The sequence below is a fragment of the Echiichthys vipera genome (assembly GCF_963691815.1).
Source record: "Echiichthys vipera genome assembly, chromosome: 17".
Taxonomy (NCBI): domain Eukaryota; kingdom Metazoa; phylum Chordata; class Actinopteri; order Perciformes; family Trachinidae; genus Echiichthys; species Echiichthys vipera.
Window position 1 is genome coordinate 6,288,457 of NC_139842.1, and position 25,763 is coordinate 6,314,219.

Genomic DNA, 25,763 nt, shown 5'->3' on the forward strand with positions numbered 1-25,763 from the left:
ACGGAAGAATATCTCCAGCTGATGTTAAATCACTGTAGTTCTTTGGCATGAAAATGTTCTTGCATGAAGATGCATCTTGTATTAGCTCAAGATATCGGTTCCAACAATCTCATCGCACGAATGTTATTGCTATAATGTTATGCTATTTCCCAATTAAAACCAGATCCTTCAAACTATATAATTACAACTCTGTAACTCTTTTCAGGTGGAAACTCTATGGGGGTGAATGGTGGAGTAGGGGTGCAATCCCCCAACCAGCAGTCTAGTCTACTGCCAAACGCCCTGTTGCATGGCAACATGAATGCACAGAGGTAGGACTACTTTCCATTGGTCAGGCTGCTGCGTATAACAGTCTTTAAGAAAGTGAGAATAAGTTATGTGCTGGCTGAAGTCTCACTCCTTCCCTCTCTTTTTGCCTGTCATTTTTCCCAGTTTGATGAATGATAGTTTGGCGAACCTGGGCTCCATGCCCATGGCAACGCCTCCTTCTGCTCCAGGCATGAGGAAGTCTTGGCATGAAGACATTACGCAGGACCTCCGCAACCACCTTGTCCACAAGCTGTGAGTCTGCTGTGTCTTGCAAGTGCCCAAAGATTCCTACGACCGGAAGTTAAAGAAATAATTTGAATATTAGATCAGATTTCATCCCATTGTCGGATCTCCCAAATTCTATCTCAGCAAGGGCGTTGCATATACAGATGCTGAGAGTCCTCGCCGCAGCAGCCCCGGGTTCAAGACCGACCTGCTGCAAGTCGTCCCCTCTCTCTTCTTCTTCCTATCTCCTGCTGTCCTATCTCAATAAAGGCCAAGGCATGAATGCCACAAAGAACTTAAAAAACATAAAGTCTGGCTCCGCAACTTAAGAGTTTGGGATAGGGGGGAAATAATGTTCCCTTCTTTAAACAAACCTCAGTCGCCCTGGATGCCCTTGCAAAATATTTAATAAAATTAAAGAATAAACAAATACAAAATATAAAATAACAGATAAAAGGTTCCAATGAAAAGTAGAAAGATAAAAGGGGCTATAGAGGATTGTTGCTCAGACAAAAAGATGAAAGGTGCCAATAAGTACAGTCCAGTGGTCAAAGTAAGGATAGTAGGAATGAATAGAGAGAGCCCCCTCCTTTGGCTGAAGTGTTGTAAATCCTGATGGCTGTGAGGAAGAAGGATCTCCTGAGCCGTTCAGTCCTTCAGCTCAGCATGATGAACTGCCCGCTGCAGCTGCTTCTGGCACGCCAGGACGTTGTTGAGTGACATGGTTCATGAGTTATTAGAAACTAAAACCTATTAGAACTAGAGACCATCTTGCGATGGGATCACACCAGCTGCAGCGCCAAATCAGGCCAGAGGCATAAAGTGCAGAGGCCACTATTTTCTACTTTCTACCCCCAAATTCGGATGCCCTTTCTCAGACCACATTCATCTTCGAACTCCAATTTGATCTCAGCTATACACCTGTAAAGTAATAGTTGCTAATTGACCGCTGGAGGTATAACATGAATACAGTGTATACACTATGAATCCGGTATGTACAGTAGACTGTGGTATCAGTCTATTTTCAGTGCTATTTGTCATTTGGGTGCCTTTTTTCCTCAAGTTAATTGTATCTGTGTGTCCTTCTTGTTTGTGCATGTGTGAGAGTAGTGTGCAGGCAATCTTCCCCACTCCTGATCCGGCGGCCCTGAAGGATAGGCGGATGGAGAATCTGGTGGCGTACGCTCGAAAAGTAGAGGGGGACATGTACGAGTCCGCCAACAGTAGGGTAAGAAACGAACGCATGCAGTATGTTAAGTATTGTCGTATGAGTTTTCGGTTAAGGCATGAGGAAATAAGTGTTCTTGTTATGCACTGTTGATAATGTATCCTGCAACATCCTTGTGACGCTTCCCTTCTAGGCGGAGTACTACCATCTGCTGGCAGAGAAGATCTATAAGATCCAAAAGGAGCTGGAGGAAAAGAGGAGGACACGACTCCAGAAGCAGGGCATGATGCCCGGCCAGCCTGGCATAGCCTCCCCAGGCCTCCCACAGGTGCCTCCCAGCATGGGACAGCCGCCTATGGCCCCTGGACAACCCCCAAGTAAGTACACGTACTGTTTTACCTACCTCCCTCACTACTACGTGTACATAGACACAGACTGACAAGGTGAAAACAATACCAGCATATATATATTTATATATATAATACATAACATAGATCATGGGAAATGTAGTTGTTTTGTAGTTTCTCGTGTGCTTAAGTATGATGCCGTTTGTTTGCTGCACTCTACTGTTTTTCTTACCTTTGAAAACGTATATCAGTCATCTGTGGTTTTACTGGTATTCAGTGATCCTGAAGACAAGATCTGTTATTACCTTGTCAGATGGTCCTCATGCTGATCCGTCCATGGTCCGACCAGCTGGACCCAATCAGATGGTTAACAGGATGCAGAACCCAGCAGGTACGTCTTTAATTAGTGTAAATGGCATTATTACAAAGGCAGACTTGTATTTTACATTCTAATGCCTTGAACGGAGTGTATCGGACGGTCTATGTGTCGCAGAACAGTAGGCTTAAAGTGACATTGCACAAGCATTTTACCTTTTGAAATAACAGCTTCAAATCATTTTGATGCTTTACTGACTTGTAACAGGGAACTGGTGCCTTTGTCATTCCTGCTCTGTGCCCTGAACACATCTCCCGGGCGATCGTACCTGCCCCATCGAATATTTCATTTTATTCCCATGTTCAAACAGTATTATGACTTTTGAAAAAACGTTTGTGTTCTCTGGGCCTCTCATTTCTGTTCACCTCTAGGAATGAACCAGTTTGGTCAGATGAGTATGCAATCCATGGGTCAGAGGTCGCCTCTTCCCCTGAATCCTTCGATGAACCAGGTTGGCATAACTGTTCCAGATTTCTTTGGGCTTATATGAATTTCATGCTTGAAAGTCAATGATTTTCCAAAATGGATACTCGGGTGTCTAAAGGTTAAGACGATATTGTTCTCTTAACCTTAGCACTGTGAGTGATGTCAGCTGTGACTCGAGTGGAGGAGGGTGCACAAAAGGCAAATAACCAGAAAAAGAACAACCACATTTAGTGTATTCAAGTTCACATTTGCATTTTTTTGACTGTTGGCTGAAATCATGCCTTATTTCTCAAATACTTAACATACCCTTTATTGTCTCATTTTCAGATGGGTATGGGAGCAACAAGGATGGGTCAGCCCAATGCCACCCAGTTACAGAGCCAGTACCTCCCTCAAGGCCAGTATCCTGGGTCCAGTCCTGGACTTGGTTCTGGTCCTGTTGGCATGAACCAGACAGGATCACAGACTTCTGTGCCACCAGTAAGTGAAAGTTACAGGACCGTGTAACATACAGATGACTTTGTGATGTAGTGAAACTCAAACATATCTTCAGTTGGATGTGGGAAACCTCCTGAATGAATGCACATGATGACCAATATAGGCATCAACTCTCAGAGCAGCTTTACAGGAACTGATGGATAGTGATGAATACTGTATAATTAAGGGAACTGTCTTCAGGATAATATCATAATTCATGACCACTGTGAGATGGATCACAGTTCTGTATTGCGTCTATCTAGAACTTTTAAGACTGATTGTTTCCCTATCTAAGTAAATCACTTTTATAGGTTTTGTATGTTTGTAAGAGATGGATTTGAAATAAAGTGTTGTGACTCAGAAGTTCCAGAGTTGTGTACCTGGTAGAATCTTCTGCTATGATATGTCAGATTCATGTTGCTCTTCATTTTTCTTCCTCCCTTACTCTGGAGATACATCCAAAGTTTCTATAAGATTTCTAACCTCTGTGTCCTCTCCTATTTATCAGAACCAGATGTCAACGCCACCTTCCCTCACAGCCAGCAGCCCTGCTGCACAGTCTGCCTCTGTAGGCTCCATGGGGCCTGGTTGTGCCAGTGGTGCTGTGCCTCTACCCAACCTGCCTCCGTCATCCACCCCCACTCAACCTAACTCCTATCCTCACTGCCCACCCATGCGAACAAACTCCCCCTCACCGGCACGCAGCTTAACACCTCAACCGCATCAAACACCCCCCACGTTACCTCGTTCTCAGACCCCACAGCCACAGACTCCCAGCACACCCCAGCTGCCACCTCCACAGCACCCCCAACAGCAACAGCAGCAGCAGCAACAACAGCAGCAGCAACAACAGCAGCAGCAACAACAACAGCAGCAGCAACAACAGCAGCAGCAACAACAGCAGCAGCAACAACAGCAGCAGCAGCAACAACAGCAGCAGCAACAACAACAACAACAACAACAGCAAAAACAACAGCAACAACAACAGCAGCTACAGCAGCAGCAGCAACAGCAGCTACAGCAGCAGCAGCAACAACAGCTACAGCAGCAGCAGCAACAACAGCTACAGCAGCAGCAGCAACAACAGCTACAGCAGCAGCAACAACAGCTGCAGCAGCAGCAGCAGCAGCAACATCAACAACAGCTACAACAACAACAGAAGCAGCAGCTACAACAACAACAACAACAACAACAGCAGCTACAACAACAACAAGCTTCGCAGCAGCCATCAGTGCAGGCGGTGAAGTCTGAGAAGGAAAATCAGGTTCCACAGCAGACACTTGGAGGTGTGGCTTCCTCTGGCCAAAAAGCAGGTCAAGCTTCTTCGGTGCCTACCCAGAATGCTCATGTGCCATTGCAGCGGCCGCGAACCCCAGTGAGTAAATCAACCGGCTTTCACTACTTTGCCAACTCCTTTCCCAACCAAGCCTTGTTATTCTTAAACCACCTTTAAGGCTTATTCAGGGGTGCTCTTGGCTTCCTGCTTTTCTGCTCCATTGAGCCTTCGATAATGATGAGCATGGGGATCATTGATCCCGCTGTTATCCTTGCATGCAAGTCTAGTTGCTCGCTAATTCCCTCTAACTCATAAGAATAATGCATACAAATTGAAATGGGAATGTTAAGTCTGGGAAAGATTGTTGATTTAAAAAAAACAATGACAGAGCACTTTACAAATGGATGGATAGGCTTCACATAACTTAACTTTATTTTGAAAAATTAAATCAATTTAAAAAATAAATGGTTAATCCTTGAATTTGATTACAAAACTGTGGTGAGTGGGTGTGTGCATGCCTGTGTGCTTTTTTCCAAAACTCACTGTATCTCTTGTCTTTTTGCTGCAGCTATCTCCGAAGCCTTCTCTGACAGCAGACGGTCAGGTGTCCTCTCCAGGTTCGGTCAGCAGCAGTGCCGATCCCATTTCCCAGACCACCCTGGTGGACAGCTCTGCTCCAAGCCAGGAAGATGTCAAAATGGAGGTGAAGAAGCAGGAGGACGACGACGACGAAGGGGCTGACACCGAAGAGGAGGGCAAGGGGAAGATTGGCAAGGGTCAGCATGATGTGAAGAAGGAGGAGAAACCAGAGGTAAGATTGTCCACGTCGGCTTCCTCACACTCTTTTCTGTGTGTTTGAAAACCCTGGAACAGTCTTCAAATGTCGGAAGGGTTCGGATGTTTGGTTTTCTATTCAGATTAAAAAGAATCGCATTGATAAGAAAATCATTATACTGACCCTTGAATCTTCCCCTCAGATAAAGAAAGAGAAGCCGTCTGGAGACGGATGTAAAGGGGAGCCCATGGACACATCTTCATTCTCATCTTCAACGTCGTCTTCGTCGGTAGCAACAGGTGAAGACAAGAAGCCGGAGATAAAGAAAGAGCCCAAAGAGGAAGAGGAGGGGTCAGGGTCAACAGCCAACAGCAGCTCCCCAGCCAGTGCTCAGAGCAAGAAGAAAAGTAAGTTTGGAACTTAACAGCTACCATTACCTGAGCGTTAATGGGTGTGAGGAAGCTATCATAGATCAACTTTTATTAAAACTCCTCCCTAAAAGAGTAAGACGGCTATGAGACAGGAGTCAAAGGTACAAATACACCCTTTGTAAAAACTGTGTGAACTTATTGTCCCGTCAGCGATCGAGCCAAACTTGTTAGCGGTCAGTTAGGAAATGTATTATCTCAGAGAGCTTAATTTTCCCTTTTTAATAACAATTTATTGAATGAAATGATGTACAATTGTACACAAAATGCCATCGTGAAGTAAACACAACAGCAGAAAGAAAATGGAGAAAAGCTTCACAAGCTATTGTGAAAACGTATGGATCACCCCCTGGTGGCTGGCTGCAATTAGGTTATAAACCTTGCCAAGCCTAAAAATTCAAAGTACACATCAAATACATTTGAGGTCGTTTTGATCATGCTGATGTATTTTCAAGTGATATATTTTTATAAGTCAGTTGATGCTATAAAAATGGGGCCAGAAGTACAAGATGGCATATTTTGGCCTCACTTTTGTATAGTGAGAGGAAGTGGATACGCGTCGTCCATCTTTTTATACAGTCAATGGGACAGACAAGGTCCCAGCGTGTGTAGTCACTACATCACCAAGCGTTCGGCCCTGTTTTGCACGGAAGAGCGTCGACACTTAAATGCGCTACATGATGTGTTTAGTGGAGTTTTTCTGCCAGAGAGAAGAAGCCTCTGTAATTTGCTCCTGTCTTTTCTTCTGTTCTCTCTTTACCTCCCATCTATAAGTCTGTTTCATTCCTCATTAGTTTTTCTTTCTTCATCTTTTCCAGTCTTTAAGCCGGAGGAGCTGCGTCAGGCTCTGATGCCCACCCTGGAAGCTTTGTATCGGCAGGACCCTGAGTCCCTTCCCTTCCGTCAGCCGGTGGACCCCCAGTTACTGGGAATACCCGTACGTATTCGAACTAGTAACAAAACTAACCTGGTAAGGGACTGCACTGGCTGCCATTTTGCTTCAACTCCTCTGAAAACTTAGATTTTTTTTGTTTTCCTTTTTCATCTTTAATATTATTTTCTCCTTTGTCATAGTTGTCATATTTTCTGAATTTATTTAAGATATTTGCTTCCAGTTTCTTTAAGTTGATTTTTCCTCCATTGCATGTCAGAAGTTAAGAAAAGTGTGTGTGTGTGTGTGTGTGTGTGTGTGTGTGTGTGTGTGTGTGTGTGTGTGTGTGTGTGTGTGTGTGTGTGTGTGTGTGTGTGTGTGTGTGTGTGTGTGTGTGTGTGTGTGTGTGTGTGTGTGTGTGTGTGTGTGTGTGTGTGTGTGTGTGTGTGTGTGTGTGTGTGTGTGTGTGTGTGTGTGTGTGTGTGTGTGTGTGTGTGTGTGTGTGTGTGTGTGTGTGTGTGTGTGTGTGTGTGTGTGTGTGTGTGTGTGTGTGTGTGTGTGTGTGTGTGTGTGTGTGTGTTCTTTTTTGAAACTTCTTGTCATTTGTAAATCAAAGCAATGACTCTTATGAACATTTACCTTTACTTTGATGGGACAATCCAATATGAAACCAAAGTTTATTACTGATTTTGACATTTTTAAAATTTGGGCTTCTGTGCCCCCACCACCTTTTAAAATAATGTAACATACCTTTACAATATAACATGACTCAAGCCTCCGTCAGAGTATTATGCTTAATTAAATTAAGCATAATTTGTCTTGCATAGCGCTCCAAATACAATAAGGAGACAGCAATGGAGACATGTCATCACTATCTGAGTCCTTCGCTTTAAGCTCTATCAACAGTTCATGAGCCAATTGCTTTCATTTATCATGTTAATTTGTTTGACTTTTGCCTTTTTGACATCAAATTTTAGGTTTTAATTTGAATCATGATTTTTGTAGTTTCCATCCCAGTAATCCATTGCTAGCTTTCTAGTTCAGTTCCTCACCAGTAGTAGTGTGTCGTTGTTCAGGTGGGCAGTATGTAGAGGTGGGACAATACCTTTACGCGCATCCAAATTCAGGGGCAAAGAGTATCTGACTCAGTATTAGACTCAGTATGTACTTGCGTACAGTTAAAAACAATTCTTAAATTGAAAACAGTGTGACAATGTCTGTCCCGCTGTCTCAAGCAATATGAAGTTTAACAAATGCCACTTTTAGAGCAGTGATGAGCGAGCACCAAACTATTGCCTCACCTCTCTACAAGAACCTCCTCAGTCAATTGATGCAACTTTCCTCTGTTGTTGTATAATTCTGTAGAACAAGTTACAAACTGCGGGGATTTCTGTACACTGCAGTGTTGTGATATACATCTGGCTTTGTAGCTTTGACATGGTAATACGCATCACTTGTGTGTTTACGTGAGTGGTTCCATTCAGAGACCGAGGGTCTGTTTCCTAACTGTTGTTGTCATGGTGACACTGAGATGGACCCTGCTCTTTGAAACTCACCCCTCCTTAGTTTTTTTTAGATTTTTGGTTGAATCTCCAAAAAGCTGCTCTTTTCCTCGCCCTCTTCTCCGTTTCTCAAACGGTGTTTTAGTTTAAGAAGAAGTGGAGGGCGGAGGACAAGAAAAGAAAAACTTGGGGACTCATCCGCCCCTCTTACGTTTGCTTCCCCTCAGCACTGTTGGCTTTAACTCTGCCATCATAATGCCACTCATGCTGCTGGCAATGTTAATGCCAACCACTATGTTGCTAAAAACAGTGAATCTCTGCCTGTTGCTGTTGCCACTGCTCTGTCTTCTTGGTTTTGCACCCTAATTTTTCAACTGAAAAGCTTTTTTTTTTTTGCTTTCAGACATTTTAGCAAAGAAGCACTCCCCCAGCTGCTGCACAGTGTTTTAGCACTGTGTGGCAAAATAAGATATTTTCTAAAACAAATTGATATATAATGATTTCCACAAGGCTTGGCTTCAGTTGCAATATCATATGTAAAATGCAATTCAATCTGTAGCTAGTTTTTTTAAACATTAGAGCATCAGGGGATCAGACAGACTTCAGTCCTTGTTCGCAGCACAAATAGGGACTTGACCTGAAATGTAGGGTGCAAAGTAGAGAGCTGGAGGGCAGAAGTTGTCATGTCTCTCTGTTTGCACGCGAACCTTCTTCTCTGCAGCGCTCAACAACATTGTCCCCCTGCACCCTCTTCTCTCCCTACTCTGGTCCCGCCTGGTCGACTTCACCTGATGACCACAACGCTGATGATGATGATGATCACACTTTTCTTTCCCATCTCTCTCACCTTGGTCCCTCGGACGACTAAACCTTCCCTCCGTCTCCCTGCTCTCTCTTCTGACCCCTTGTCAACTTTACCTCGACCTGCCACTCAAATCCGGACGGCGCCCCCCCCTCCCACTAAACAGGACTACTTTGACATCGTGAAGAACCCCATGGACCTGTCGACCATCAAGAGGAAGCTGGATACAGGACAGTACCAAGAGCCTTGGCAGTATGTCGACGATATCTGGCTGATGTTCAACAATGCCTGGCTGTACAACCGCAAGACGTCACGCGTCTACAAATACTGCTCCAAGCTGGCTGAGGTGTTTGAGTTGGAGATCGATCCCGTCATGCAGGGCCTGGGATACTGTTGTGGACGGAAGGTGAGGCAGGCGCATGTATTTTTGTTTTTCTAAATTCATGTGGTCCCAAGCTAGGAATATTTCCCTTAGTGAAGACACTTTGCTTGTCTTTATTTGGATCAGTTATACTCCGGATTAGATATATTGTTTTGAAGTGACATTTGGGGAAACAAGGTTAGGTGAGAATGTCGATACCACTCTTGTGTACCCAAGGTAAACATGAAGCTGCAGCAATCCCATAACTATTGTTGTCATCGGTTTAGAAAGTTTGCACCAATTACAACACGCTTATTTTCACAATACAGTGACTTCGCTCAGACTTAACAAAATCTGCCCACCAGCACCTCTAAAGCTCACCAATTAACACAGGGCTTGTTTGTTTAATCTGTACAATACAGATACATGGCATTTTAGGGCGGCTATGTGCCTGACTTTCTTGAGTCTGCAGTAGTTGCCTGGCAACGGTTCCTAGCCAAGAATAAGACAAACAAAATATAACATGTTTATTTTGTTGTTTTAAGGTGCTCATAGGTATATTTTGTCACCTTTGGACAGATCCAGACTCACTGCTTCACTTTGTTTTCTGTATTTATGTACGAGGTGTCTATTATCAGGAATTAATGGGTGACGGGAATGTGAGAACCGTCTGCATGTAGCCTTGTACGTAACAGTAACTTATGAGAGTGGTATCAATCTTCTCTTCTACAGTGCTTCCCAAAATTTAAACTATTCCCGTAAGAAGTAAGATAAGCATTAAGGTTTAGTCTAGTTGTGGGCACATAAATGGAACCAAAGTCAGACAAACACGCAGGTGTGTTTTGAGCCCTGAGTGTGTCTGTATGGATTCTGGTAACTGTTTGTGAGTATGTATGTATGTATGTATGAGACGTGTTTCCCTCAGATAACAGGTCTACAGACAACCTTTTTCTTTCTGTCTCTTTATTGTTGCAGTATGAGTTTTCCCCCCAAACTCTTTGCTGCTACGGAAAACAATTATGCACCATCCAACGTGACGCTGCTTATTTTAGCTACCAGAACAGGTAAGGGCTTTCGACACATTGGAGCACACGCAGGCCACAGTCAAATAGCCTTCAGAAAGTATCAGCGACTGTTGTATTTTGCACATTGACTATATTTTCTACATGCAATCAGTGCAATCACAGATGAGTTTTGATTTGGCTTCAAATGGTTAACATGGCACCATCTTCCATCTTCGTAGTTCTGTTTTATTTTCCATTATGTGGTCATTCATGAAGTGGGCTCCTGTCTTCTTGAGCAGTTATTCTTTGATTTGTTGCACCATTGTTTCCCACTGAGTAAATTTACATGCACAACACATGACGACTTGCATTTTGTGATAATACATAGATGGAGCGGGGTATCCATTCTCACCACTAGAGGAACGGTTCCCACTTTATAAATGAACTAAAAGGATGATGGGTCTCTGTTGCATTCATTTTTTTTCCTCATCCACCCTTTCATGTTCAGAGACTCATGCCCTCACCCCCTCCTCCTCCACAGCTCCTAGTGGTCTCTCATGTTGCTGTAATGTTGTTGTTGTTGTTGTTGTTTACCACTGGACGTCTGACGCTAATCTTTGCTTTGCCTTGGCTCTCTGTCTTCTGTTGGTTGTTGTTTACATCCTGTCCATCCCTCCCTCTCTGTCCCCTCCATTGTCTCCGTCTGACCTGTAACGATTTATTTCACGCTTTTTTAATATCCATTTTGACCTCCCCTCCCCATCTCCGCCCCCTCCCCCCCTTCCCTTCTCCCCTTCTCTCCCTCCTTTTTTAACGCTTGTGATGTCTGCATTGGCCTGTTTTGGTGTGACCAATCATCCACTCCAAAATTTACGCGCAAAATCAAAACACCCGCCCACACAAAAACCCTGCATCACGATTGGCTGCTTCCTCCTGGCGACGACCTACCTTGCCCTCTGCCTCCTCCTGTGTGTCCGCCCCCTGGCCTGTCCTGCACTGCGGCTGCTTCTTCGTGCCCTCTCTGTGATTGGCTGTGCTGATGACGAACGGTGTAGTTCACCAAAATATGGGCTTCTTGCTGACAGGTACCACTTCTGTGAGAAGTGTTTCAACGAAATCCAGGGCGAGAGTATTTCCTTGGGGGACGACCCCTCCCAGCCTCAGACGTGAGTACCATCACACTTCCTCTCACACCCAGCAGACAAAGGCGCTACCTTTTCAGATCAATAAGATAATTTTATAGAAGCATCAGATATTTAATGTACCAAATATTCACAACTGTCCATTTTTTGGATACCTTGAAAAAGCTTTGAACCCAATTTGAGTTTAGGATTAAGATATGATGGACCTTTATTAATCACCAGAGGTGAAATTCAGGGTTAGCACAGCAACATTACATAGAAAATAAGAGGGAATAATAAGAGCTATAAACTGAACTAGAATAAAACAAAGAAACATATTGCAAGGTAAAGTGAGTGGTAATTATCCTTTAACATCCAGTTAAGTAACTTAAGGGTTAGAAAAATCATCTCATTCCACAGTGTTTGACAGTATCACATACAGAATACATTGACACCAGCTTATTCCAGTTGGTCATTGAAGCTATATTGTGTTACACCGAACCCAAGACTCTGTTTTTTATGGCTGCGCCACACTATCAAATGGAAATATTAAGCTTTAGACATCTGGTGCATCGTTTCCCCAAACTTCCGCTGCACATATTTGGTGTGTTTGAAATAGTTCTGTTGCGCTGCAGTGATTTAAATCTGTTAGTCAAATTAATTGACAACTATTTTGATAACAGGTCAAGTAAAAATGCCACCTTACCCTAGAAACCAGCTATGTGAAGATGTGCTGCTATTCATTGTTGTCCCTGCAAATGAAATTTCTGTGTGTGGCAGGCCTTTTTTTTTACTCTTTTGTAACGTTTCAAAGACCAAATTGATGAATTGAAAATTAATAATTCCATCGATGTCGGGGTTTGTGCGACTGATCCAAGGCAGCTCAGCAGGGTTTAACAGGTTAAAGGTCATGTAGTTTTAGCTCCGTTTAAGATTTAACATGGGATCGCCATTTGGTTGAAATGTATGTAATGTAATGTAAGATAAATCAGTATGAATTTCTAAACACATTTTCTGAAATGAGGATATCGGAATCTGCACACAGCCTGCAGTCGTTAAGTGACGACCTCGATGTGTCTGTTAAAAGTTTTTTTTCTAATATTTCCCACAGGTCCATCAACAAAGAGCAGTTCCAACGAAAGAAGAACGACACACTCGACCCTGAGTTGTATGTCCCCTTCTTTACTCATGAACTCTCATTTTTCATTATTTCGCACTGTCCCTGTGATGCTGAAAGATCAATGTTTTTATGTTATTAGTTTAAATTAGATTTTAAATTTAAAAACAAATATTTGAGCCAATTGAATTAGGTGCTTTATACACACACACACACAAACACATATATATATACACACACACACAAACACATATATATATACACACAAGATAACTTTGGATGTCCTTACTTTACTTTTTTACTTTAATATTATTTAGCAATTAAGTAGCTCTTGCAGAGGAACAAACAGGGTATTTCCATAGTGTGTGTGACATGCTGCCTTATTAACTTATATTCTGTCTGTCTTTTGTCTCCTGTTCTCTCTCGGCTCAGACTTGTGGAATGTATTGACTGCGGTCGTAAAATGCACCAGATCTGTGTCCTGCATCATGACACCATATGGCCGTCGGGGTGAGCCAGCTATCATACGCACACTCTGTACATTCTGTCGCGTGACTGGGTCTGGAAAGTAAACGTGGCCTTTTGTAAAGCATTCATTGAAAGGCTTTAGAATCATCCAAAACATCAGTAAACATGCTCGTGTTTGCATAAAGCTGTAGACATGCTGTTTGAACCACATTTTTCAAGATCACACACTTCCAACACACTGAAATGCAGTTTGGAAAAGTGTTAAGACAGAGATTATGTGAGTCTACATCATTACATCAGGGTAGAAATGTAGACCGATGTAGAGTGAGTCTCTCATCGAGTTTGAATTCCTTTCGTGTGTGGTCTTTTTGTAGTTAAAGGACACTTTCAGAGTCATTATATCTGTTTAAAGAAAGGAAGACTGACATGAAGTCATCTCTTGATTAAAGCCACTTAGTCACTGTCATCTGTGCTGAATGTGACAGGGCTGATGGTAACCTGCAAATTTAACCATTTACTTTTTACTTCCTCCCTCACCACAGTTTTGTATGTGACAACTGCCTAAAAAAGGCCAATAAGACGCGGAAAGAGAACAAATACGCATCCAAAAGTAAGTGAAATAATGCTGAGCGACTGGCTCATTTTATGTCTGTACGTCACGGCCCAACCTCCCTCGTTTCCTTCATCGAGACGTTATCGTTTTAGTTTCCTTTTGCTTTGATTCCAAGATTAAAACCATGGACTCTGCTGCTGCTACAGAACAGTGTTTTCACCGTATCGATCATTCCTCTCTAATACTTTTAAGAAATCCGTCACCGTGATTTATGCTTTTGACTGACACCAACTTATGAGAATAAAAATAAATGGAATATTTGGATGAGATGATTGAAACCACTCACATGTATCTGTGCAATAAATACATCAAGATACAAATACAGTAACTGGTGAGCTTTTTTGGTGCTGGTAGGTGATGCATGTTAAAAATCTGAATCAAATAAAACAATTGCGGCCTCTATTGACGGTAGTTTGACTATTTAAAACACGGGTTTGTGCAGGATGTTTCGTATCATGTCTGTGATAATTCTTTTTGACCGAATCAGTGGTCTGGAGTGTTTTAACTCCTTTAGTATTGGCTCAGCTCGTTTGGAGCCTCCACTTGTATGGTAGCAAAGGAAGTACCAGGTATTATCCATAACCTGCTTATGAAAAACCGTTGAGTCGTACCATGCAGTGGAAAAAGGCAGATGGTAATTAGGAAAATGGCGGCCTGCATTAGAAACAGGTAGGGACGGGAATGGATAAGACTTTATTGGTGCTAATGGAATTATCAATTCTGCTAATCGGTCCAAATACCTTATTGACTCCTGATCAATTTTCTGTGTGGTAAATAAGTCAGCCTACGCAGCTTTTCAGTGTCAGTGCGGCTGTTTTATCATCTTTGAGTCTGAGCACGGTGTAAATGAAATAAGAGAATATTTAAACTGCATTGTTTTCATTCAGGTTTTCTTCGTCAAAGAAAAAAATCAGCAAAGCCTGAGTGGCTGCAATATTATAACAGGAGAGAGGGAGAGATAGAGACTTTATTTGATTATAAAGCCGATTGTTACTGTATAAATGTCTCGTTTAGTAGTGAAGTCTATAAACTATGCAGACTGAAGTCTCTACTAGTGACACTGACGTCTGACCCCCGTGGCGGGTTGAATGCGCACCGGCAGGTCCGCGTTACATCTCCTGTATGAGACGACTGTATCCTCACTGCTCTGCATTTTGATAAACGCATTTGTCACCTGCATCAAGGCGCCGTCTAACCGTCACTCGACAGACTACAACTACAATGTAGAGCAGTGATGCACCATCGGTTCACGTCGCACACACAAACCCTCACCTCACCTGTGCCACATTTATCAGCACTGTTGTTATCTTTCTTTGTGAAATGAAGCCACACTTACCCTCTCTTCCTCTCCGCCATGACTCCCCCTCGTTGCAGGTTTTCTGCTGCAGAGGAGGAATAATGCTGGCATTTTCTTTACTGAGTTCCACCTCTTTTTCTTCATCCTTTTTTCGTCTTTTCCAGGGCTTCCTCATACCAAGTTGGGGTGCTATTTGGAGACACGAGTAAACGATTACATCAAGCGGCATGACCTCCCTGATTCTGGCGAGGTCACCATCCGTGTGGTCCATGTCTCAGACAAGGTGGTTGAGGTCAAGCCGGGCATGAAGTCCAGGTAGGATGTCAAATTTCACTACTGCTCCTTCACTTTTTTTGTGACTTACTACCTTGGCAAAACAATTTCTTGGGGAAAAGCATGAGGGGACCTGCTTTTGGCTCAGTCTTAATTGTGAAATGCTGAACTCTGGAACAATTTAACAAGTCACTAGTTTATTCTGTTTCCAAACAGACTAAATGTTACAGCCTTCAACCACAGCCTGCTTTGATCTACATGCTTAATATCATATAAATTACTGAAAATCCTCCTGTCCTAGTGTGTTGTATCACATAGTGATATTGTAAACAGAACTCAGAGAAGCCTAACATTGTTCTATCTGACAGGTGTGTGTGTATATAGTGAAATAATATGGTTGATCAGTTATTTAAAATTAAACAATTACTGGTCCATAGTCATCGAAAATTAAAAAGCAGGCATTTGAGTAAAAAGCTACAGTGACGGAGCAAAAACTCTCCTCTCTTCCTTCAACACTGCTCTGTTGTCCTCGGTCCAGACCTTTGAATCCACCAGCTGATGACTGTTTCATCTGGCATTGGGACATGAAATTGCGGTTTCTCGACTGAACACACATTTAAGCCAATGAGCGCAGCAGGTGGAGAAACAATTAGCCAGTGTCTGACTCCCAGCTAATCCAAAAATGGGCAAAGAGGTGCAACGTGGATGGAGCTGAGGCAGGCTCGATGAAGCCTGCAGTCTCCACTGACTGTACCCCGCCTGTCAGTTAAAGCAGCCACTCCCTTAAAGGTTGATTATGGAGAATGAGCAGAACTACGTCATCTATAGTGTCTTACAATCGTAGTCGCAACAACAAAAAATAATTCCAGCAGTCGGGTTGCCAGGTTCATTGAAGAGTGTTTTGTAGATTCACAAGAACTTGTAGAAAATTGAAATAGACCCAGCTTCTAACGTTGAGACCGTTTTCAAACCTGGAGACAGACCCGACCCGGTAGCCTACAGGAGACCGGAGTCTGTTTGAGCCTGTTTGAACCCATCCCCTCTGGAAAATCACACCATTAAAAACAAGTATTGCAGAGGAGTTTGACTGACAGTTATCGTTAGCCGTTACAGCTAAGTAAACATGAAAGTTAGCGATCAAGGAGAGACATTTTAGCGTGCGTTTTAATGCCGTTGAACTCCTTTATCTCAGTCCATGGAGTGAATGCTCGGCCTATATTGACTCGTTTTTGCCCGTCTCCGGTCACTCAGCTGCTGGGACAAAAAGCAGCTGCAGGATTGGCAAACTCCATTTCACCAGTGCCAGCCTACAGTAGCTGCACCCAACAACAGGCAACCCTGGCAACACCCAATGTCCAACGCTATTGGCTGCTACAATGTAAACAGAACGTGACAGAAAATCATTGTGAAACTCAAATTAATTCAGACTAAATATATTTGTAGGTTTTGGGGTGTATTATTATTAAAAAAAAATTAAATATAGCTTTTACTAAGGTTCTACATATTGAACCTTTAATTATGCAGAATATTAAGCCTTAATGTAATTAAAATTAAATTTAAAAAAAATATTCACCCTTCATACAGTTGTCAAGAACAGGTAGATAAATGCCACCCGGTCTGCTTTCCATGCAGTGTGTAAAAAAATCTAATTATTAATAATAATCATAATAATAATGAAATAAAAAATATTTAAAACAATGTCCGTCGTTTCTTCAGTACTATAAAGGGCTGTGGGGTGACTCCATATGATCATAATTGTAACGTGATGAAATCATACATTGAAATTAAATCATACCCACTCAAATTTTTAGCAAATGTGATGTAATATTTTGAGTTTATATTTCATAAAGTTGACGTACAGCCCTCCTGTTAATTTGAAATAACAAATGCACCAGGTTGTTGCCAAGCAACAGCAGGTAGGCCATCATTCACATTAGAACAGGCAATAGCCAAACTTGTAACAAGTAACTGCATGCAGAGTATCAGGGTTCCCACGCGTCCTGGAAATCTAGAGACCCAGAATTGTTGACTCATTCGTTTGCCAATGGATCCAAATGTACCACTCCCACAAACATTTAACACTCAAAAACATTGTCTTCAAGGTTGTGAACTTTAATCAAACGAGGCAGCGCTGATCAAATATGAATCAAGATTCTGTAACTCAGATATTTCCAGAAACAAATGTTAGTGTGCTCTAAGCACTAGGTGGAGGCAAAGCAACGTGATTGTTGCACAGATCATCTCATATGCAGTGCTGTCAGGATGGTAACAGTTAAGCAAACATGACAGACGTATTTCATGACAGTAACAACTTAAGCTTTAATTGGAACCAGCTCGTTATGACTCGTGCATCAAAAGCATCACACTGCTACGAGTGTTGGTCCATGTTTGGACGTTGTCATGTAACTTTGTCTGACAGTTAAGAAGATAAAACATGATGGTAAAGACACAGCAGGAAGGAGCTGATGACATTTCTTGGATTTTATAGCGGTTATCATCACCATGGCTGATTTCTTTCCCCTCCAGGTTTGTTGACAGTGGAGAGATGTGCGAGTCCTTCCCCTACAGGATGAAAGCCCTGTTTGCATTTGAGGATATCGACGGAGCGGATGTCTGTTTCTTCGGCATGCACGTTCAAGAATACGGCTCGGACTGCCCGCCCCCCAATCAGAGACGAGTGTACATCTCTTACTTGGACAGCGTGCACTTCTTCCAACCTCGACTCCTCAGAACTGCTGTCTACCACGAGATCCTGATAGGCTACCTGGAGTACGTCAGGAGGCAGGGGTAAGAGAAAAGTTTGGACCGTCTCAAACATAATACCTGCAAGAGTTCCAGGTGCTTCTAGAGAACGCTTTTAGTGCATGGAAATGAACAGGCTAATGAAAGTAAAAGAAATCAATGCATTCTGTTCTAATGAATACAACAACATGTCTCTGTGTGTCAGGTATACAACGGGTCATATCTGGGCCTGTCCACCCAGTGAAGGGGATGATTACATCTTCCATTGTCATCCAATGGATCAGAAGATCCCGAAGCCAAAACGGCTGCAGGAGTGGTACAGGAAGATGCTGGACAAGGCTGTTGCCGAGCGCATCGTCCACGATTACAAGGTGAGACATGTTTTCAGTTTAGTTGATGTACCAACAATATGATTAAATGCATTTATCACAGCGCACAGTGATTACATACCAAGTTTGTATGGACTTGACATCGACATTGAGATCCTCCTGTATAGCATAGCCCTGATTGATCTGAAGTGGCGCCGGGTAGAGCATGCAGGAGGCAGGAAAGGACAACGATTACACCACTGAGACGGAGCCTGGTTCAAAATTTGGTCATGAACAACCGAGTGTCTTTCTGTTACTTGAATTAGTCTGATGATTTCAGTGTCGGTACTTAGCGACAGGATTTGTCACCATTTTATACCAAATTTGGAAGGTTAAAAAGTTTTGCACCAAATCTGTGTAACAAATGGTATCAACATAAGAATTAAAGCAACTGGTCATCATATACTTCCACCATAATGTTCTAAGCCCTTATACACTTTCTAAATGTATTTTAATTAATTGATTAATCATTGTTTTTATGAGAGATTCATGACTAGAACCTCATCCCTCTGAAGTAGGGGGGCGGGATGCTAAGAGGATAAAGGAATTACAGTCACTTTAACACCTATCCTTTTTGTCCCTCAGGATGTCTTCAAGCAGGCAACCGAGGACCGGCTGACCAGTGCCAAGGAGCTGCCATACTTCGAGGGCGACTTCTGGCCCAACGTACTGGAGGAGAGTATCAAGGAGCTGGAGCAGGAGGAGGAGGAGAGGAAGAGGGAGGAGAACAGTACCTCCAATGAGTGCACAGATGTGAGTCCACGTGTTATCATCACTGTCAGGCTCACAAAATATTGATATTTGCCATGGCAGTGCTATGTACTGAAACTGACTTTAAAATCATTTACAGGTCACAAAAGGAGACAGCAAAAATGCCAAAAAGAAGAACAATAAAAAGACAAGCAAGAACAAGAGTAGCATGAGCCGAGCCAATAAGAAGAAACCAGGGATGCCTAATGTTTCCAATGACCTTTCCCAGAAACTCTACGCCACAATGGAGAAACATAAGGAGGTATGCAAATAACACTGAATCTAATCAGAACTTGTTTGTTTGCAAGAACACTCCACATAGCACCTTTAACCTACAACCAAGCGTCTTTAAGTACTAAGATGGGCGCTTTATAACATTGAATTATTATTATTATTACTACAAACAACCGTCCATCCTTGTTTTACATTTGAGAACTGGCCTTACAGCTGATACTGTTCCCTCTGATTCCCAGGTCTTCTTTGTCATCCGTCTCATTGCTGGCCCCACCGCAAACTCGCTGCCCCCCATCACCGACCCTGACCCCCTCATGGCTTGCGACCTGATGGACGGCCGTGATGCATTCCTGACTCTGGCCAGAGACAAGCACCTGGAGTTCAGCTCCCTCAGGAGGTCCATGTGGAGCACCATGTGCATGTTGGTGGAGCTGCACAACCAGAGCCAGGACCGCTTCGTCTACACCTGCAATGAGTGTAAACATCACGTGGAGACCCGCTTCCACTGCACCGTGTGCGAGGTGAGAATCGAGACTCATTTGAATGTTGCTTTTTTTCCTCTTTTTGTATTTGACTGAAGATCAAAAAAAAAAAAAACATTGAGCCTGTGGATGTTTTAAACAATAAAACTCTTGTCTTTTGATTTAGTGCTGACAGGATAAACAATGTTCTTCTTTTTGAATGTTAATATAGCCACACCATGCAGCGGATGTCTTTGATCTGCATTTATGGTTATCAGACAACTTTGTGGCAATGAAACAGTGATTTGATCAACGTTAAGACTTCAGTTTTCTTTGGTTGACGGATTGCATTAACGAGATGTGATCAAATCAGAACAATCTGTCAGTGTCTCATTTAATGAGAAAAATCTGTCAGTGACACCTCACATATTGTGTTCAGCTAGATTTACAACAGTGATCATGGAGAGCAAGAGGTGACATGACAGAAGTTTAACCTGCTTAGACCAAGACTAATAAGTCACTGCCTCTCTGTCCCTCTCCCTCTCACCAGATCTAGTTTTGTTGTTCCACTAACTGGAAGAGGATATTGAAAAACATATATATTTTTTAAATGCATTTCAGAGTGAATGAGCTAAATGTTAACATCTTTTTTCAGATGTAGCCACCATGCTGTCGACATGGCCCTAAAGAGGCACAAGAATATCTTTGCTGTTCTGATTTTTTTTTTGTCTTGCACAAGACCAAAATATTGCAAACAGGCTGGGTTGCTGTAGGGTACTAGGACATCACAGTATTTATTTATTTTTTATCGTCATCGCGATATTAACTTTGCAAAGGAGCTCAGTGATTTTTTGGGGGGTTAGTTGAAAGAAAGGATTAGTAGAAATCTGCTCTTTAAAATGTGACAAGCATTCTCAACTTTAACTTTTAATAGTGCCTGAGTTCAATTTGTTCAAAAGAATAATGTGGAAATACGTTAATTTTGTTAATTCAACAAGCACTTTTCAATATGCTTTGTATTTAAGCAGTATAATACAAGTAGCAGAACTGAATATCCTTTAAAAGAGCTTCACTCCAAATACTGAAGAAGGAAAAGTGAGCAGGGATTGTCACAGACTGTTGCCCCATTCGCAAAATAGCAACATTTTTCTGTGGCCACATGCGCTAACATGTACACAATTGTACCATTTTATTCCTCAGGAAAGTTTTGAAATGACAGTACCTGGATTCATATTTATTTTCCATTTGTGTATTCTCTTCTTTCTCCAGGACTATGACTTGTGCATCACCTGCTACAACACTAAAGGTCATGAGCACAAGATGGATAAGCTGGGGCTTGGACTGGACGACGACAGCAACAACCAGACGGCAGCAGCTACCCAGAGCCCTGGAGACTCTCGCCGTCTTAGCATCCAGCGATGCATCCAGTCACTGGTCCACGCATGCCAGTGCCGCAACGCTAACTGCTCCCTGCCATCTTGCCAGAAGATGAAACGTGTCGTTCAGCACACAAAGGGCTGCAAGCGCAAGACGAATGGCGGCTGTCCCATCTGCAAGCAGCTCATTGCTCTGTGCTGCTACCATGCCAAACACTGTCAGGAGAACAAATGTCCCGTCCCGTTCTGTCTGAACATCAAGCAAAAGCTCCGGCAGCAGCAGCTGCAGCACAGGCTCCAGCAGGCTCAGATGTTGAGGAGGAGGATGGCCAGCATGCAGAGGGTGGGGCAGGCGGCCGGAGGGCCACCGGGAGGACCTGTCATAGGAATGCCATCACCAGGGAACAATGGTATAACAGCACCCAGTACCCCAACATCTGGTGGAACCCAACCCCCAACACCCCAGACCCCAACTCAGACCATGCCTCCAGTCACACAGCAGGGAATGGGCCCTGGACCTGGAATTCAGCAGCAACAACAACAAAGTGGAATGCCCCCACAAAGTGCCATGCCTCCTCAACACCCCCTTCACCACCAGTTCCAGCAGATGGCAGGTGGAGGAGGCGGGGCTGGGGGGATAATGAGCTCTCCCCAACATCAGCAGCAGATGCTTCCTCAGGTCCAGCAGCAGCAAAGTGGAGCAGGGACCAACCATCAACAGCTCCAACAGCACCCCAACAATTTGCCTCCATATGCCAGCAGACCTCCGGGCTCCTCCCCAATCCATCACTCCCAAGGCAAACCGATCCTTGGCTCTGCAACACCTCCGCAGCAGCAGCTTGGTGGCGCTGTCATGGCTGGAAGTGTTGGGGGCCAACAACCTGCCAGCCAGCCCCAGGGCCAGCCTTCCCTTCCACAGCAGTCTCCTTCTGGCCCTCCACCGGCAGCAGTTGAAATTGCCATGAAGATCCAACAAGTAGCTGATGCTCAGAGAAAGATGGCTCTGCAGAGACAAGCAGCCCAGGCAGCTGCAGGCTTGATGCCTCCTCACCCTCACCATCAACAGGGCCAGGGTCAGCAGATGAGCATGGGACACCCAGGGGCAGTAGGGATGGTTGGAACCCAGGGTATGCCACCACAAACCCAAGCAGCAGTAACAGCTGCTCGGGCCCACATGGATCAACAACAAGGTGCTCCGCCAGGGATGATGGTTGGTGCTGGTGGGCCTATGCAGCAACCTCCTCAGCAGGGTAACCTGCCCCAGGGCCAGCTGCCCCCTCAGGTACAGATTCAACAGCAGAGGATAGGTGCCCCACATCAAAACCCTCAACAGCAGCAACAGCAGTGGGCAGGCCAGGGGATGCCACCTCAACAGAGGCAAGCTATGATGAACCAAATGAACCATCCAGCCATGATGGCAGCTCAACAACAGCAACAACAACAACAACAACAACAACAACAGCAACAGCAGCAGCAGCAACTGCAGCAGCAGCAACAACAGCAGCAGCAGCAGCACCACCACCAACAACAAGCTCAGGGCCATGCTGCCTTGATGAATATGGCACAGCAGCAGCAGCAGCAAGGTGCTGGTGGGGGGATCCCAGGGGGAGTTGCTGGTGTCCCAGGGGCTGGTATTGCTGGTGGTAACATCCCTCAGGCAGCTCTTCAGGAGTTGTTACGGACTCTTCGCTCGCCTAGCTCACCACTCCAGCAACAGCAAGTCCTCAACATCCTGCGGTCTAACCCACAGCTCATGGCTGCTTTTATCAAGCAAAGGGCCTCAAAATACAAGGGAGTTCCGGGTGGCCCAGGTGGTGTCCCTGGAGGTGTCCCTGGAGGTCCTGGTCCCACAGGGGGCCCTGTTGGTAATGTCATGGCAGGAGGGGGCCCACAGGTGAACATGAATGCTGCAGGTGGCGGCCAGCCCGGGATGCACATGGGGGGACAGGGAGTGACGAATGTCAACATGGCCACTATGGCCCAGCTGCAGCAAGTACAGCAGCAACAACAGCTGCAACATCAGCAACAACAGCTGCAGTTGCAGCAGCAGCAGCAGCACCAACAGCAGCAGCAACAACAACAACAGCAACAGCAGAGGCCGATGCTCAGCAGTTTACAACAACAGCAAGTGGCAGCTCTCCAGCAGCAGCAGCAGCAGCAGCAGCAGCAGCAGCAACAACAACAACAACAGCAGCAGCAGCAGCAGCAAGGGGGAGGAAGAGGTATGCAGGGCCAGGGGCCACAGATGGGAAATATCAACAGTCCCCAGTTTAGAGAGCTGCTCATGAGACGGCAACTGCAGCAGCAACAACTGCAGCAGCAACAACAGCAGCAGCAGCAACAACAACAACAACAGCATCAACAACAACTGCATCAGCAACATCAGCAGCATCAACAACAACAACAACACCAGCAAATGGGTGTAAATCATGGTCAGTTCCAGCAGCCACAGCCACCACAGGGGCAGAGCTACATGGGACAGCCTGGGATGCAGCCTCCTACAGTGGGACAGGGAACCCCTGGTCCGCCTCTTGGCCCTCAGCAGCCTGGTGGTCCCCCAGGCCAGCAGGGGCAAGGTTACCCAGGGTCAGTGGCCCAGCAGCAGGCCACAGCTGCACTACAGCAGAGGCTCCAGCATCACCTCCAGATGCAGCAGCAGCAGAATGCAATGGCGGGTCTGCAAGGTGGTGATACAGGGCCAGGTGGAGGGGGGGTAGGAGGTCCTCAGCAGCCACCTCAGGGCCCTCAGCCCAATCAAAGTGCCCCCCCACCTCAATCTTCTCAGGCTCTGCTCCAACAGGCCATTCACCAGAGGCTGCTCCAGCAGCAGCAGCAGCATCTCGGCCCCGGGGGGTCACCGGCCCAGCACAGCAATCCCATGAGCCCTCAGCAGCCGCAGCAGATGGCCCAGTCCCCACACCCACACCTGCAGAGCCAGGCGATGTCCACAGCGCTAGCTAACCAGGTGCGATCCCCTCAGCCTTCCCCCAGACCCCAGTCCCAGCCGCCACACTCCAGCCCGTCGCCGCGCATGCAGCCCCAGCCATCCCCACATCACATCTCCCCCCAGATGCAGACGGGTTCCCCACACCCAGGCCACCTAAACCAGCACCACCCGGGCATGGTGGTCCCTCCACAACAACAGCAACAGCCAACGACCCAGCAGCAGCAACAGAACTCTATGGAGCAATTTGGGTCGGACCAGAGCGCCATGCTGTCTCAGCTGAGTGGCATGGCTGGTCTACACGGGCCAGGGGGAAACGGTCAGGACCCGCTGGGTCAGAATATGAATCACAACCCTTTAGACATTATGTAGGAATTCTACTTAACGTGTCAAGTTGAGCTGAAACGCCTCTGTGATTCTTCGCACAAACTGCACTCACCCAGGACAGTGTTATTGTTATTACTTAGCCTTTCTTTTTATACTATTATTAAATGTTATTTAAAATGTTTTCAATAAAGATGCATTGAACTGAACTTCCTATGGGAGATGAACAATAAATCAAGCAGTCGTTAAATAAATTAGAATAAATGAATTGTAAGTTATTGCTGTTAATATATTTTTTTTGCCAATTGTGGACAAAGAGGGGGATGGTTTCTCTAGCAGCCCCCCTCACCTCCACCTCTTGCTGAATACAAGAAAGGTGATATTTTTGGGGGGGGTAAATGGAGTACTTGCCTTTTTTAAGAAATGTTTTTAAGATTTTAAAAAGTGGTCAAGAATTAAAGAGGAAATGATTTAATGCAAAGAACTTTTTTTATCGGTTTTGTTTCCCCATCAGTCTGTCTATTTCTGTTTTAGCAGAGTGAGGTGGAATATTATTATTATTATTATTATTATTAATGTAAATCCAAACATGATGCATATCTTAATTTTTTTTTTAATGTTTGGGTTTGCTTTATTTATTGTTTTTCTTTTTGGGTGGGTCGGGGTGGGGGTGTTATGTACCCTGAGACTGCTACAATTCGTATAGAAATATATATTTTTGTTATGGACTGTTATGACGGGGGTAGTGGATATTTCATTTCACCTTAGATGTCTTTAGTTGGGTCTGTCCCGGTGGGAATAATTAAATGTCAGTGTTTTATTGCAGTGGTTGAGGGTCTGCTGTGAATTTGAGATGTCGAACGGACGTATTGTGATGTCCCGGCCAGCTTCTGTATTGGACATCGGTCATGCTGGATGGGACTCTTCCCTCGCAAACATGCAAGCCCTCTCCCTCGAATGTGTGTGCACTCCTTCCTTTAAAGACACTTAATATGGAGCAGTGGAGGCTTGGGGAGGGGGGGTGCATACCTGTGTGCCTGAAACATTTTGAGTACATGGGCTGGGATGTGAAAAAAATGGGTGGGGTGGGCTCCTTTTAGTGTTTTTAGGATTCTGCTGTTTGGAGTAAACAGAGGATTTTTGATCCAAATGAACTGTGTTGCACAGAAATGAGGAGAAAAGGAGATGTGAGCAGTCGGTCTCCGTCTCTTTCGGCCTCGTCCCCTTTGCTGCTCCCCTTGGACTTTAAATCCCCTCCCCCTCCTCTTCCTCTGGGAGAATTTGCTCTCTCTCCCCTCAAACTCCATCCTCTTTATCTTTCTGCTAAG

At 44.5% G+C, this 25,763-nt stretch overlaps 1 protein-coding gene across 2 annotated transcripts in view; it reads left to right on the plus strand.

The window, feature by feature from the left end:
- ep300b (EP300 lysine acetyltransferase b) overlaps nucleotides 1-24,937 on the plus strand; it is a 35,705-nt gene extending 10,768 nt beyond the window's left edge. The window contains exons 7-30 of one of the 2 annotated variants that reach the window (XM_083931131.1): nucleotides 206-311; nucleotides 433-561; nucleotides 1,645-1,762; nucleotides 1,896-2,079; nucleotides 2,363-2,440; nucleotides 2,797-2,876; nucleotides 3,179-3,331; nucleotides 3,837-4,703; nucleotides 5,173-5,415; nucleotides 5,582-5,786; nucleotides 6,626-6,777; nucleotides 9,149-9,388; nucleotides 10,319-10,407; nucleotides 11,433-11,513; nucleotides 12,580-12,636; nucleotides 13,018-13,095; nucleotides 13,596-13,663; nucleotides 15,128-15,278; nucleotides 17,763-18,023; nucleotides 18,184-18,349; nucleotides 18,932-19,099; nucleotides 19,197-19,358; nucleotides 19,570-19,851; nucleotides 21,061-24,937. In XM_083931131.1, the coding sequence (XP_083787257.1) occupies nucleotides 206-311; nucleotides 433-561; nucleotides 1,645-1,762; nucleotides 1,896-2,079; nucleotides 2,363-2,440; nucleotides 2,797-2,876; nucleotides 3,179-3,331; nucleotides 3,837-4,703; nucleotides 5,173-5,415; nucleotides 5,582-5,786; nucleotides 6,626-6,777; nucleotides 9,149-9,388; nucleotides 10,319-10,407; nucleotides 11,433-11,513; nucleotides 12,580-12,636; nucleotides 13,018-13,095; nucleotides 13,596-13,663; nucleotides 15,128-15,278; nucleotides 17,763-18,023; nucleotides 18,184-18,349; nucleotides 18,932-19,099; nucleotides 19,197-19,358; nucleotides 19,570-19,851; nucleotides 21,061-24,483 (7,541 nt within the window). In that variant the 3' untranslated portion in view covers nucleotides 24,484-24,937. The remainder of the gene's footprint in view (nucleotides 1-205; nucleotides 312-432; nucleotides 562-1,644; nucleotides 1,763-1,895; nucleotides 2,080-2,362; nucleotides 2,441-2,796; nucleotides 2,877-3,178; nucleotides 3,332-3,836; nucleotides 4,704-5,172; nucleotides 5,416-5,581; nucleotides 5,787-6,625; nucleotides 6,778-9,148; nucleotides 9,389-10,318; nucleotides 10,408-11,432; nucleotides 11,514-12,579; nucleotides 12,637-13,017; nucleotides 13,096-13,595; nucleotides 13,664-15,127; nucleotides 15,279-17,762; nucleotides 18,024-18,183; nucleotides 18,350-18,931; nucleotides 19,100-19,196; nucleotides 19,359-19,569; nucleotides 19,852-21,060) is intronic. The other variant, XM_083931132.1, reaches the window with a different exon arrangement.
- The last annotated feature ends 826 nt before the right edge of the window (nucleotides 24,938-25,763 follow it).